We start from the raw sequence: 15,093 nt of genomic DNA, 5'->3' as shown, positions 1-15,093 counted from the left end.
CAGCCACATCTGCTCCCAGGAGGACTAGTTCCACCACAGTACACACCAGATGACTTCCTTCTTCAAAGACCCCAATTTCCCCTCCCGCGTTGTCAATGATGCCCTCCGGCACATCTCAACCACTTCCTGCACCTCTGCCCTCGAACGCCACCCACCCAACCGCAACAGAAATCCCCGGTCCTCACCTTGCACCCCACCAGCCTCCGTATACATCATATCAACCTCTGCCATTTCCGTCACCCACAAACGGACCCCACTACCAGAGATATATTGCCCCCCATCCCCATCTGTGTTCCGTAAAGACCATTCCCTCTGCGACTCTCTTGTCAAGTCCACGGTCCCCCCACCAGCCCACCTTCTCCTCCCGGCACCTTCCCGTGCCACCGTAGGAATTGCAAAACCTGGCCCACACCTCCCCCCTCATCTCTGTGCAAGGCCCCAAAGGAGCCTTCCACATCCATCAGAGTTTTAGCTGCACTTCCACAAATGTCATTTACTGTGTCCATTGCTCCTGATGTGGTCTCCTCTACATTGGGGGGACAGGATGCCTACTTGCAGAATGCTTCAGAGATCATCTCCAAGATACACCAACCAACCCCACTGCTCGTGGCCAAACACTTCTACTCCCCCTCCCATTCTGCCAAGGACATGCAGACCTGGGCCTCCATCATCGCCAAACCCTAATAACCCGACGCTTGGAGGAAGAACGCCTCATCTTCCGCTTTGAGACCCTCCAACCACACAGGATCAATGTGAATTTCACCAGTTTCCTCATTTACCCCTTACCCCACCTTATCCCAGACCCAAACTTCCAATTTGGCACCACCATCATGACTTATCAAACCTCCTTCCCACCTATCTGTTCCACCCTCTTCTCCAACCTATCACCATTACCCCCACTTTCACCTACCTATCGCACTCTCAGCTACCTTTCCCACAGCCCCACACCCCTCCCATTTATCCCTCCACCCACTTGGCTCACAAGCCTCATTCCTGATGAAGGGCTTTCTCCCAAAACATTGATTCTCCTGCTCCTCGGATGCTGCCTGACCTGCTGTGCTTTTCCAGCACCATACTCTCAACTCTGATCTCCAGCATCTGCAGTCCTCACTCTCTCCTGTGTAGGAAATTGTGTCTCACTAACTTAATTTTGAGTTATTTGAAGAAGTAATGAAGAGGTTTGATGAAGGCCCATGGATGTGATCTATATGAACTCCAGTATGGCATTTGACAAGGTTCTGCATGATAGACTGGTTAGCAAGATTAAATCAAATGGAATACAGGAAGAATTAGCCATCTGGATACAGAACTGGCTCAAAGGTAGAAGACAGAAGATGATGGTGGAGAGTTGCTTTTCAGACTAGAGGCCTGTGACTTGCGGTGTGCCACAAAGATTGGTGCTGGGTCCACTGCTTTTTGTCATTTATATAATTGATTTGGATATAAACATAGGTGTACAGTTAATAAGTTTGCAGATGACACCAAAATTGGTGGTGTAGTGGACAGCCAAGAAGATTATTTCAGGGTACAAAAGGAGCTTGATCAGATGGGCCAATGGTCTGAGGAGTGTCAGATGGAATTAAATTTAGATAAATGTGAGGTGCTACATTTTGGAAAAGCATATCAGGGCAGGACTTATACACTTAATGGTAACAACCTGGGGAGTGTTGCTGAACAAAGAGACTTTGTGGTTCAGGTTCTTAGTTCCTTGAAATTAGAATCCCAGGCTTGCCTTTATTCATCAGTGCATTGAGTATAGAAATTGGGTGAATTGGTCATGTTGCGGCTGTATAGGATATTGGTAAGGCCTCTTTTGGAATATTGCATTCAATTCTGGTCTCCCTGCTGTAGGAAGGATGCTGTGAAGCTTTAAAGGGTTCAGAAAAGATTTACAAAATGTTGACAGTGTTAGAGGGTTTGAGCTACAGGGAGAGGCTGAACAGGCTGGAGCTATTTTCCCTGCAGCATCGGAGGCTGAGGGGTGACCTTATAGAAGTTTACAAAATAATGAAGGGCATAGATAGGGTGAATAGCCAAGGTCTTTTCCCTAGGATGGGGGAGTCTAAAGCCAGAGGGCATGAGGTTAAGGGAAAGGATTTAAAAGGGACCTCAGAGTCAACTTTTTCATGCAGAGGGTAGTGTGTGCGTGGAATGAGCTACTGGAGAAAGTGGTGGAGGCTGTTACAATTACAACATTTAAAAGGCATCTGGATGCATATATGAATAGGAAGGATTTAGAAGGATTTGGGCCAAATGTTGACAAATGGGATTAAATTAATTTAGGATTTCTGGTCAGCATGGATAAGTTGGACCAAAGGGTTTGTTTCCATGCTGTACAGCTCTATGACTCTATATCTCAAAACTAGCAGTTCCTGTTTCATTCTAGAGTATTTTAACATATCTTTGAAAAATTAAAATAGTTTACCTTAGCCGTCCATCTTCAGCTGCTGCTCCCCCAGGGATAATTTTCGTAATAAATATCCCAGGATCATCTCCAATATGAGGATTGTCTGTGCCTCCAGCTATACTGAATCCCAGGCCAGAATTACCCTGGCAGAAAAGGAAATGTTGGAATGCAATTTAGTTAATTTTATTGACAGAAAATCAATCAGTAACAAAGTTCCATGCTCCAAAATAAATAGGTTGTAAAAATTGCAAGGCCAATTTAAATCAAAAGCTCTCTAACTGTCCATTGTCATGAGTTTATCCACCAAACAGCCTCATAAGGGTTTAAGGAACCAACATAATGAATATGTTTTACTGATGACAAATGGTTTGTGCAATTTGCATTGTGTAGGCAACATTTCAGGTAATGTATCTACAGATGACAAATAAAAAGAAATAGTCAGCAAATACTGTCAAGTTAAAGAATGTGTGTCAAGGAAAATAATGGTTAATTTTTCAGCTTTTAAAAATGCGTTTCCTTTCTACTAAATCTATTTGTTAAATTCCATGACAAGAGTTAGCACCCTGATTTTTGACTTCTGTCTATTTTCCTATTCTTCCAGTTGCTTTGTTCAAATTTATAAGGTGCTGTTCTCTTCAAATTTCGACAAAGGACGATAGAAATAAAGGTAAACTCTTTGTCGTATTTATTGATGCTGATGAACCTTTACAATTTCAGCAGTCCATAGATTATGCATGTGGTGGAGATTTCCACAAAGATCAAGCAGCAGTGCAAAGTTTTTCCATAGTCATTCAGTGTATAAGGTGTTACCTTTAAAATATGCCATATCCGATTTTTTATTAATGATATACCTGAAGCCCATTTGAAATAACGAAGTTACGCAAAAAACTCACCCAAAACGAAAACAAAAATCAGGTCAAACAGATTGTTGCATTGAATTAAATAGGAAATATTCTCTTCACGAAGATCAAGATACAACCATAATCAAACTATTTTCTCAAGGTTTCAGAACATCATATCACAAAAATCATAAAGCCCTTTACTAATTTGAACCACTGATTCCATCTCCATATTACAAGAGTTGATAAAGCAAACTTTGGTTTAAATTTCTCCAGGCTGTTTACAATATTATAGACCTCTGTAAAATCACCCGTCTTAAGATTAAGAGCCTCCTGTCAGGGTTGAAAAGACTAGGCTTTGTCAGTCATTCTTATAATTCAAACTTCTAAAGCTGGGTTTAATTTGAAGGTCATCATGCAGTGTCTGCACCACTTAAATAACTCAATATATATCCAGTGTGTTATGACAATCAGAATTGAACATGGTGTTAAAGGTATGATAAGATCAAAGCATAACGTAACTGGTTTCTTTTGATTTGTATTTTACTTTCTTGGTTAATGATGAGTGATAGTGTTGTAGTACTGTCACTAGAGCAGCAATCCAGAACTCCAAACTAATTTCTGAGGGACATGGCTTTGTTTCTCATCATAGCAAGTGGTCAAGTTTGGATCATGTAAAAACCTTCGTGTAATAGTCATCATGCAAACATTGAGAATTGTTGCCAATACCCATCTGGTTCACTAATATGCTTTCCGAAGGAAAATCTGCCGTTTTACCTGCTCTGACCTACAGGTGACTCCAGACCCTTAGCAATGTGGTTGATTTTGAATTGCCTTCAGGGAGATTAGGGATGGACAATAAAAGCTTTAGAAACAGTGTCAACCAATGAGTAATTTATAAAAATAAATATCTTTGTTAACTGCATTGTTTGAGTATGTCGATCATTGTTACAACCAGACCCAGGTCATTCATTTCAGTTCCAGATGCCATTTCCCCCAAACAATTAAGTCCTCAGATGGACAGTGATGTACAAACTCCTCTTCTTGGTTGGTTAGATATCTTTCTCCCACACTCAAATGAATTTATCTTTTAAACAGAGCCAATTTAGCCAGGTCTTATTGAATAAAAACTGAATTTAGATTCATATTACTAAATATGAAAATAATTAATATACGGATTAGAAATGAAGTGAGTCCAAAAAAGTTAATAAAAATAGATGTGCAATATTGTTTGCAAGGATCAGATAGTCAAACATTGCTGATATTGCAGTGGAGGCTTCTTGTAGAGTTTATATTAATTGAGGTTCAATAATACTGATTACTTTTGACTGGGATTTAATTGCAGCATTCAGGATGAGAGACAGAGTCCTTTTATTATTCTTTTTCCTTTTATCTGGTTTGCAACACATGAAGTGAGATGGGGTCGTTACCTGAAACGTTGCAGTGACAGGGGAATAGTTATTTGACGTTCATAGCATGCTAAAGCTCAAACCCCTACTGGTACACGAGACTGTTCAATTCCTCCAGTACATTCCAGTAGAGACGAAACTAGACTTTTAACACCTACCCTTGTGTTCAAAGGCAAAACACAAAATTGTGGTTTGGGACATATGGCGCAAGGGGTGCCTTCATGTTGAGCAGGAGATCATCAGTCCCTCATTATCTTTGTTGTTACACAAGATCACAGTCCAATCTGTTTTGATTTGCCTTTTTATTCCTTCATAGAGCAGTTTTTTTATCGTTCCTTTCATACTCTTGGGTGTGTAATTCCATACATTTCTCTGTCCAGAAAGCCCTTATTTTACAACTAGTCATTTTTGTATCAGTTCTCTTTTTAAAAACATACTTAGAATTATAATTTTAAAATGTTCTCACTACCTCAGAGTTCTGACCACTGATCATGACGCTGTCACGTACATTAAACACTCTGTAGAAGTATACTAGAAGTTGAAAGTCTCTTTCCACTTAAGCCTTATCTATTCCAACACCATTCAGGAGGTGCACACACTTCTCACGTTTCATTTCTGTATAGTATTCGATGTGTTTTTATATTCAACATTGCTTGCCATTTTTTTTCTTACTTGTATATTCTATCCAACACAACATTATTTTGAATCGACTACTTCAACACCATAAATCTCCAACATTTGATTTTGTTTGCAGAATTTACCAAATCAGTAGAAATGTAAACGAGACACAGTAATAACTGCAACATTGATCCCTGGGGCATCCCACTTATAAAAATCAAGTTAAAAACTAATACTTACGGAGTCTATTATTTTTCACTTCTTCCATTAAGAATGTTGCTTACCTTAAAATTTGTTATTTCAACTGTAAATATCATGACCACAATACTTTAAATCCAAACAACCTAAATAGTATTACTGAATTTAAATTTTATGTATCTTCATACCTGAGCTTCTTGACTTAAATATTCCTTATGTCCACATTTGACAGCATCAAAAACATAATGAGCTGAATCTTATTAAAAACGTTGGAGGGGAAATTGTACAGGGGACTGAACGATGTTGGCTACAGTGAGAAATGTGGTAGAACTATGTGAAAAGTCCAGCGATGCCTTGCTCAACATCAGGTATAACCTGCTGCATATTTTAAGTTCCAGGTAGCAAGGTAAGTTTCTCATGAGGGAGTGGCAAGTCGCCTATTAAGCCTGATTACTGCTTGTTCATGATCTTATTAACTGTTCACCTTTACGCATTTAGAAGCAAATTGACTTATTAGCATGGCTTTGTGTGGGGAAGGTCATGCCTCACTAACTTGATTGAATTGTTTGAAGAAGTGACGAAGGTGATTAATGAGGGGAAAGCGGTTGACGTCTACATGGACTTCAGTAAAGTCTTTGACAAGGTTCCTCGTAAGAGACTGGTACAAAAGGTGAAGTCACATGGTATTGAAGTGAGCTGGCAAGATAGATACTGTCTTAGTCATGGGTGACAGAGGTCAGTGATGAAAGGATGCTTTTTGGAATGGAGGGTTGTGACAAGTGGTGTTCCACACGGAGCAGTGCTGGGACCTCTACTGTTTGTGATCTACATAAATGATTTAGAGGAAAATGTAGCTGGTCTAATTAGTAAGTTTGTGGACATATAAAGATTAGTGGAGTTGCGGATACTGAGGACGATTGTAGAAGGATACAGCAGGATATAGATCAGTTGGAGGCATGGGCAAAAAAATGACAGATAGAGTTTAATCCAAACAAATGTGAGGTGATGCATTTTGGAAGGTCAAGTACAGGTGAAAACTATACATAGTGAATAGCAGAACCCTTAGGAGAACTGTTATGCAGAGAGATCTGGGTGTGCAGATCCACAGACCACTGAAGGTGGCAACGCAAGTCAAGAAGGTAGTGAAACAAAGGCCTATGGCATGCGTGCCTTCATTGAAAGAGGCACTGAGTATAAAGACAAACAAGTTATGCTGCAGCTTTATAGAACTTTAGTTAGATCACACCTGGAATACTGCATTCAGTTCTGGTCACCCTGAAGGATTTGGATGCTAGGGAGAGGGTACAGACAAGGTTTACCAGGATGTTGCATGGTATGAGGGATTTTAAGCTATGAAGAAAGGTTGGATAGACTGGTTGCGTTTTCACTGGAATGCAGAAGGTTGAAGGAGTGCTGATAGCCATTTACAAAATTATAAATGGAATGGATAGAGTGGGAAGTATGAGGCTTTTTTCCAGGGTAGACAGTCAATTACTATGGGACACAGGTTCAACATGCGGGGGAGGGGTGGGCTATTTTAAGAGATGTGCAAGGCAACCTTTTCACACAAAGGTTGGTGAGTGCCTGGAATGCGCTGCCAGAGAAGGTAGTGGAATCAGACATAATCACAGCATTCAAGAAACACCTGGACGAATACATCAATAGGAAGGGAATAGAGGGATACAGATCCTGCAAGTGAAGACAGTTTTAGTATGGAAAGGTAAAATGTGTTGGCACAGGCGTGGAGGGCCGAAGGACCTGAGGTACCAGCCACATGCACCCAACATCCACAGGCGTTGGCACTCAACAAGTCAGATTCTGAGATCCCTCATATACACCTCCGTTTCAGTTATAGTATTCTTCTGAGTTTCGATGCTGTGCCTCAAAGCACAACAGCGACAATCATTAAAATGTTGCAGCAAGGACACTTTGCACTCAGGGACAAGCACCTTGCTCATGAACTGGACCAGGCTACATTTCTAGGGTGTTTGCTTGCTCTCTTTGCGCTCACTTACTTTGAACCTACCTGGATTGCTTTTAGCATCCTTCCCCTTTTGCACCGTGCCCCTCAGTCAGAGATTAAAAATGTGTTGCTGGAAAAGAGCAGCAGGTCAGGCAGCATCAAAGGAGCGGGAGAATCGATGTTTCGGGCATAAACCCTTCTTCAGGATTTCTTTCATGATTCCTGAAGAAGGGCTTATGCCCGAAACGTCGATTCTCCTGCTCCTTGGATGCTGCCTGACCTGCTGCGCTTTTCCAGCAACACATTTTTCAGCTAAGAACTGCTAAGATCCAAAGGGGTTTGGAATCATTCTTTAGTGGAAGTAAGGCACACTATGGACAGGTAGATATCCTTTGAAAGGCATAAGGTCTTAATGATTATTTAAAGTTGACTTGTTTGTGTATAAAAAGTGCATAAACTCATTGGAACTACCATGTTGCCAAAATTGTCACAGAACTACCAAGATATCAAAGGGATTAAGACTGTGAAGAGAACCTGTCAAAACTAACAAAGGGAGCAGTCCAAGATGTTAAGGAATTTTAAAATAATGCAGCTCTTTAAATTTATTCTTTATTCATTTGCAGGATGCGAGTGTCACTGGCCAGGCTAGCATTTATTGTCCATTCCTATATTGCCCAGAGGCCATCTAAGTGTCTTCAGAGCTGTAGCTCTGAAGTCACTTAGATGGCCTCTGGGCAATATAGGAATGGACAATAAATGCTAGCCTGGCCAGTGACACTCGCATCCTGCAAATGAATAAAGAATAAATTTAAAGAGCTGCATTATTTTAAAATTCCTTGACATCTTGGACTGCTCCCTTTGTTAGTTTTGACAGGTTCTCTTCACAGTCTTAATCCCTTTGATATCTTGGTAGTCCTGTGACAATTTTGGCAACATGGTAGTTCCAATGAGTTTATGCACTTTTTATACACAAACAAGTCAACTTTAAATAATCCTTAAGACCTTATGCCTTTCAAAGGATATCTACCTGTCCATAGCTGTAGCTCTGAAGTCACAGGTCTGTACGTCAGACAAGACAAGGACAACAGTTTATTTTCCTAATGGACAATCTTAAAAGAAAAAATCTGAAAACTGTGGAAATAAGATTGCTTTCTATTTCACTCTGCTCATGTAAGCCTGAAGATTTTCATTACTGACATGAGATGAGAAGCACTTGTGAGCAAATGTTGGATGCAGTGGAGAGTAGTGGGTAGTCCCCAGCAGAGGGTCAAAGATAGCATCAGCCATGCTCAACTCAGCAGAGACACAAATCCTTGAGAATCATGCATGAAAAGGATTGTTATGGCTCTGCAAAGTAAGATATGTCTAAATATGGGAGTGTTCCAGAGGTAGTGCACATCCTAAGGCAAATGATGGAGGAGTTTACATTTTTCATGAGTGTTATCATTTCTCAGTTAAATTCTTTCATTGAAAGACTACACAACTTCCTGGGACACTTAGCTAATCAGGTTGAGTACTGCAGCGGTTAAAGAAGGCAGTTCACCACTACCTTCTGAAGGGTACAAGGGAAGGGCAATTCATTTGCCACAGCCACTGCCCCAGCCAATGATGCCCATATCCCTTAAGTGAATAAAAAAATACAGGAACTGCAAAGTGGCATTCATTATGTGTCTGCAACACCTAAGAATAGATAGATCATTCTATTGCAACTATGGAGGACAAAGGCATGTTCTGATCAACAGCTCGTTTTCCAGCAAAACAGGCAATGACACACAGATGACTTCTTGTGTTCAAGATCAAAACTGTCCCTACACAGATGCAGGGGGAGAGATCAGTGGGAGCCCCACACTGATCTCATCTCAGAGGATGGAAGTCATAAATAGATTCATTGACATAGCATACACAAAAGCAGGCTGCCTCCATTTCAGGTAAAAACAATGACTGCAGATGCTGGAAACCAGAGTTTAGATTAGAGTGGTGCTGGAAAAGCACAGCAGTTCAGGCAGCATCCGAGGAGCAGTAAAATCGACCAGTTTCCTCATTTCCCCTTCCCCACCTCACCCCAGCTCCAAACTTCCAGCTCAGCACTGTCCCCATGACTTGTCTTACCTGCCTATCTTCCTTTCCATTATCCCACTCCACCCTCCTCCCTGACCTATCACCTTCATCCCCTCACCTATTGTACTCTATGCAGCTTTCTCCCCACCCCCACCCTCCTCTCATTTATTTTTCCACCCTTCAGGCACTCTGCCTGATGAAGGGCTTTTGCCCAAAATGTCAATTTTACTGCTCCTCGGATGCTGCCTGAACTGCTGTGCTTTTCCAGCACCACTCTAATCTAAACTCTGCCTTCATTTCAGGCAAAGTGAAGCACTACATACACGTTTCTGTAAGAAGTCACAGAAACTGCAATGGTCCCAAACAAATTTACTTAGATGGCTTTCTGTATTATCTGTAATTACAATATGAAATTAAAAATTCAGTTTTAGTGAATTAATAAATGTAATGTAGCTCATTGTGATGCATTTCCAGGGCATGAGTGTGAGAATCCTGGATGCTGTGGAGTCTGCAATTGAGGGGCTAAGTCTAGGTATTGAATAAAATATGGTTTTATATTGCAAGTATGTTGAGAAAACTCCTTTTTTTGATTAGATTAGATTACATTACAGTGTGGAAACAGGCCCTTCGGCCCAACAAGTCCACACCGACCCGCCGAAGCAAAACCCACCCATACCCCTACATTTACCCCTTACCTAACACTACGGGCAATTTAGCATGGCCAATTCACCTGACCCTGCACATCTTTGAACTGTGGGAGGAAACCGGAGCACCCGGAGGAAACCCACGCAGACACGGGGAGAACGTGCAAACTCCACACAGTCAGTCGCCAGAGGCGGGAATTGAACCCGGGTCTCAGGCGCTGTGAGGCAGCAGTGCTAACCACTGTGCCACCGTGCCGCCCACAGTCCTTTTGGTAAAGCACTATTGGCAGCACTCATTTTTTTTTGCCAAAGTCATTAGGATGGAAATTCGAGGATAAGGAAGCTATCATTCTCATATGAATCTAGCATGGAAGAAGGTGTCCTGTGCATCCTTGCATCAGCTTGTCCATCTACTGATTCTTCAGTGGTGTTGTGACAGACAGTGTTTGCTCTGTGTTCTCAACCTCTTCATCATCTTCCTGCTCTTAGGGTGCTAAATGCAAGTAGCCTTAATGTTGCTCCAATTCCTCTTACTGCGTAGTGCATGGCACACCACAATAATCTTAATGGCTGACAAATCAAGGCACGAGAAATCAATTTCAGGGGACTAATGACTTGTTAGATAGTGGACTTATGTAGCAACGGCACCAGATATGCCAATCCTTTGTTTTCATCTGCAAACTTGAGTGCATCCAAAACTGTATTGCCTATGTCTGAACTCACACTAAGTTCTCATCATCCATTGCACCTTTACACACTAATCTTCATTGGCCCCTGGGCATCACATCAATTTTAAAGTTTTCCTCCTTGTTTACAATTACACAATAATCTTGGCCTTCCTTAACTCTGCAATTCCCTCCAACTCAGCATTTCAAGATATCCAGCGGCTCTTGGGCACCCCTGACATTAATTTTTGTACAACTGGTAGTATTATGGACTAGGCCAGACCACTCAAAACATTCTTAAGCAGGCAGCCCCAGACCATAACTTTGCAATTTGTTTCAGTAAGTGTACTGTGAAAATTACCCGGAGTAAGTTAGCGAGGTTGAATACGAGGTTTTAAAACAGACAAAAAGTTATTCACAAAATTACACAATGAAACACAAAGAACAGAACAAGGAACCCCTACAGAACTCAGTCTATCTAAACTAGACTTAATTATGCTGTTCCAAATATATACAACAGTCCCAATAAGAAAACCCGCTTAAATAACAGTAAAAATGGAACAAATGATTACAGGTTGAGGTTAGAATGGCAGAAGGGGAGAGAGTTTTTCACAGCCTGTTTCCACACAACTGAACTCCTAACTAGTTCTGGACTGCACTGCTCAGCTAGAGAGCTGACTGCTCCCTTTTCATTACACAGGTCCCTTCTAAAACATGACCACTTTGGCCTGAAGTCTTTAACTTTTACATATAACCAAAAGCCCTCTCAACATCCTTTTTCATTTCTGTACCAAACAGGTCACCTTGGAGCCAGGAGGGTTTTATGACGCCTCTGAAAAAAATCAAGGACACATTATCCTTGAAAAAAGAAATAGCTTTTAGAAAAAAGGGACCAGCTTTGTGACAGTAGCCATGCATTCAACTGTGAAGGACCCTACTATCTTCCTACCATTCTTTAAATCCTTTAACATGTTTCTTAAGATCTCTTCCTTAAGTTTCTAAAGATATATAAAGGGCAAACGAGAGGCAAAAGCGGACATTGGGCTGCATTGGAAAATGATGCTGGAGAATTAGTAATGGGGATCAAGGAAATGGCTGAGGAACTGAATAATTACTTCGTGTCAGACTTCACGGGGGAAGACACAAGTAATATCTCAAAAATTTAAGACAGTGAGGGGGCAGAGCTGAGTATGGTGGCCATCACCAAGGAGAAGGTGCTAGAAAATCTGAATGACCTGAAGGTGGATAAATCACTTGTACCAGATGGACTACACCTCAGAGTTCTCAGGGAGATAGTTGAAGAGATAGTGTAAGTGTTACTGGTGATCTTTCAGGAACTGCTAGAATCAGAAAGAGTCCGAGAGGACTGGGAAATTGCTAATGTGACATCACTGTTTAAAAAGGGAGTAAGGGAAAAGACAGAAAATTACAGACCGTTTAGCCTAACCCCAGTCATGGATAAGATTTTGGAATCCATTGTGAAGGATGAGATTTCTGAATACATGGAAGTGTATGGTAAAATAGGGTAAAGTCGTCAAGGGAAGGTCATGCCTGACAAATCTACTAGAATTCTTTGAGGAAGAAATAAGCAGGTTAGAGCTAGAAACAAGGAGAGCCAATGTATGTCACCTACCTAGACTTCAAGAAGGTCTTTCAGGAGAAGGTGAGGACTGCAGATGCTGGAGATCAGAGCTGAAAAACGTGTTGCTGGAAAAGCGCAGCAGGTCAGGCAGCATCCAAGGAGCAGGAGAATCAACATTTCGGGCATAAGCCCTTCTTCAGGAATGAGGAGGGTGTGCCAAGCAGGCTAAGATAAAAGGTAGGGAGGAGGGACTTGGGGGAGGGGCATTGGGAATGCGATAGGTGGAAGGACGTTAAGGTGAGAGTGATAGGCCGGAGAGGGGGTGGGGGCGGAGAGGTTGGGAAAAAGATTGCAGGTCAATTAGGCGGTGCAGGTGTAGGTGAATTTGTGATGGATATGGAAGGATCCCTTGGGGCCTTGGAGGGAAGTGAGGAGGGAGGTGTGGGCTTAAGTTTTGCATTTCTTGTGGTTGCAGAGGAAGGTGCCGGGAGTGGAGGTTGGGTTGGTGGGGGGTGTGGACCAGATGAGGGAGCAGATGTGGGGAGCAGATGGCCTCCTTCTTCAAAGATCGCAGTTTCCCCTCAGACGTGGTTGACGATGCTCTCCACCACATCTCCTCCACTTCCCGCTCTTCCGCCCTTGAACCTCGCCCCTCCAATTACCACCAGGACAGAACCCCACTGGTCCTCACCTACCACCCCACCAACCTCCAGATACATCGTATCATCCTTCGTCATTTCTGCCACCTCCAAACAGACCCCACCACCAAGGATATATTTCCCTCCCCACCCCTATCAGTGTTCCGGAAAGACCACTCCCTCCGTGACTCCCTCGTCAGGTCCACACCCCTCACCACTCATGGCACCTTCCTCTGCACCTCCACACACATCATTTACTGCATCCGCTACACCTAATGTGACCTCCTTTACATTGGGGAGACAGGCCGCCTACTTGCAGAACGTTTCAGAGAATACCTCTGGGACACCCGCACCAACCAACCCAACCGCCCCGTGGCTGAACACTGTAACTCCCCCTCCCACTCCGCCAAGGACATGCAGGCCCTTAGCCTCCTCCATCGCCAGACCATGGCAACACGACGCCTGGAGGAAGAGTGCCTCATCTCCCGCCTAGGAACCCTCCAACCAAAAGGGATGAATGCAGATTTCTCCAGCTTCCTCATTTCCCCTCCCCCCACCTTATCTCAGTCCCAACCCTCGGACTCAACACCACCTTATTGACCTGCAATCTTCTTCCCGACCTCTCCGCCCCCACCCCCTCTCCGGCCTATCACCCTCACCTTAACGTCCTTCCACCTATCGCATTCCCAATGCCCCCAAGTCCCTCCTCCCTACCTTTTATCTTAGCTTGCTTGGCACACGCTCCTCATTCCTGATGGAGGGCTAATGCCCGAAACGTTGATTCTCCTGCTTCTTGGATGCTGCCTGACCTGGTGCGCTTTTCCAGCCACACATTTTTCAGTTCAAGAAGGTCTTTGACAAGGGGCCATGGTGTCAGAAGCAAGGTACTAGCATAGATAGAAACTTGGTTATCTGGCAGAAAGCAGAGAGTAGGGATAAAGAGTCCTTCTCAGGTTGGCAGCTGGTGACGTGGTGTTTTGAGGCTCAGTGTTGGGACCACAACTTTTCACCTCACACATTAATGATCTAGGTGAAGGAACTGAGGGCATTCTGGCCCCCTGACTGTAACCCATCTGCCTTTTTCTTGGACCTGAGGTGTGATTACCTCCCTGTCACTCTTCGCAATAACCCCCCTCCGCTTCTCAAACGATTCGAAGTTTATCCAGCTCCAGTTCCCTAATGCAGTTTTCAAGGAGCTGAAGTTGGGTGTATTACCCGCAGGTGAAGTCAGCAGGGACACTAGTGGTGACCCTTACCTCCCACATGCTGCAGGAGTAACATTCAACTGCCCTAACCTCCATTCCCACTTCTAAATTCCAAAGAGACTATTGAAAGATAAAGAATAAAGAAAACTGGTTACTTTGCCAATCCAGCGCACAGAACTCTTTGGTTAGAGGAGGTGGATGGGCGGGAAATACCACCTAAGTAGCGTTTCAACTGCCCAAATATATTACTTCACTTGCTCAGCAGTCCTATGTCCATTTCTGCTAAGCTTGCACTCCGCCTATAAACCAGGTAAGTTTTTATATTTTAAACTTACCTTCCCGTCAGTTCCCTGGTCCTCACTGTCACTCTTCCCACTGCAATTGCCGTCAAAAAAATGAAGACTGCTGAACACACAAGGTAAGTTTTTATATTTTAAATGTACCTTCCTGTCAGGCCCCTGGTCCTCACTGTTGCTCCTCCCACTGTAACTGCCCCCGAAGAAATGGTGTTGTGGTTTCTTCTGGTGGTCCTGTTAAAAAAGGACAGCGTTCCTTGCAACTACACCCTTCACCAGGACTTGCAGGTCCTTGTCTGCGCACTAAGGTGCACTTTGCCTCTATTCGCACTATCCCTTGAGAATCTTTGCTCGCTGGAACTGTGAGGCAGTATTCCTAGTTTGGGCTTTTGAACTGCTACACAGCTAGAATTTTATTGTAGTGCCAGTGACAGGAATACTCCAAGGCCCAGCATATTAAGCATATTTGCTGTTGCTAAGCACAAGATAACATGAAAGCAGTACCATAAAGACATGGTGCATACTTAATGAGATTAGCACCATAGAATCATGCAAGAACACCCCTTGGAGC

General features: G+C 43.0%; 1 protein-coding gene across 9 annotated transcripts in view; it reads right to left on the bottom strand.

Annotated features, from left to right (window-relative positions):
- Positions 1-15,093, bottom strand: part of dlg2 (discs, large homolog 2 (Drosophila)) — a 1,025,979-nt gene that overhangs the window by 494,881 nt on the left and 516,005 nt on the right. For all 9 annotated transcript variants that reach the window (XM_043691613.2, XM_043691616.2, XM_087988059.1 and 6 more), the window contains one exon: positions 2,426-2,550. In XM_043691613.2, the coding sequence (XP_043547548.2) occupies positions 2,426-2,550 (125 nt within the window). The remainder of the gene's footprint in view (positions 1-2,425; positions 2,551-15,093) is intronic.

Source organism: Chiloscyllium plagiosum, unplaced genomic scaffold, assembly GCF_037043375.1.
Source record: "Chiloscyllium plagiosum isolate Xiang-an unplaced genomic scaffold, Cpla_swu_hap1 HiC_scaffold_6, whole genome shotgun sequence".
Classification (NCBI taxonomy): Eukaryota; Metazoa; Chordata; class Chondrichthyes; order Orectolobiformes; family Hemiscylliidae; genus Chiloscyllium; species Chiloscyllium plagiosum.
Note: the sequence above shows the minus strand (reverse complement) of the source record. Positions and strands in the feature narration are given on the sequence as shown.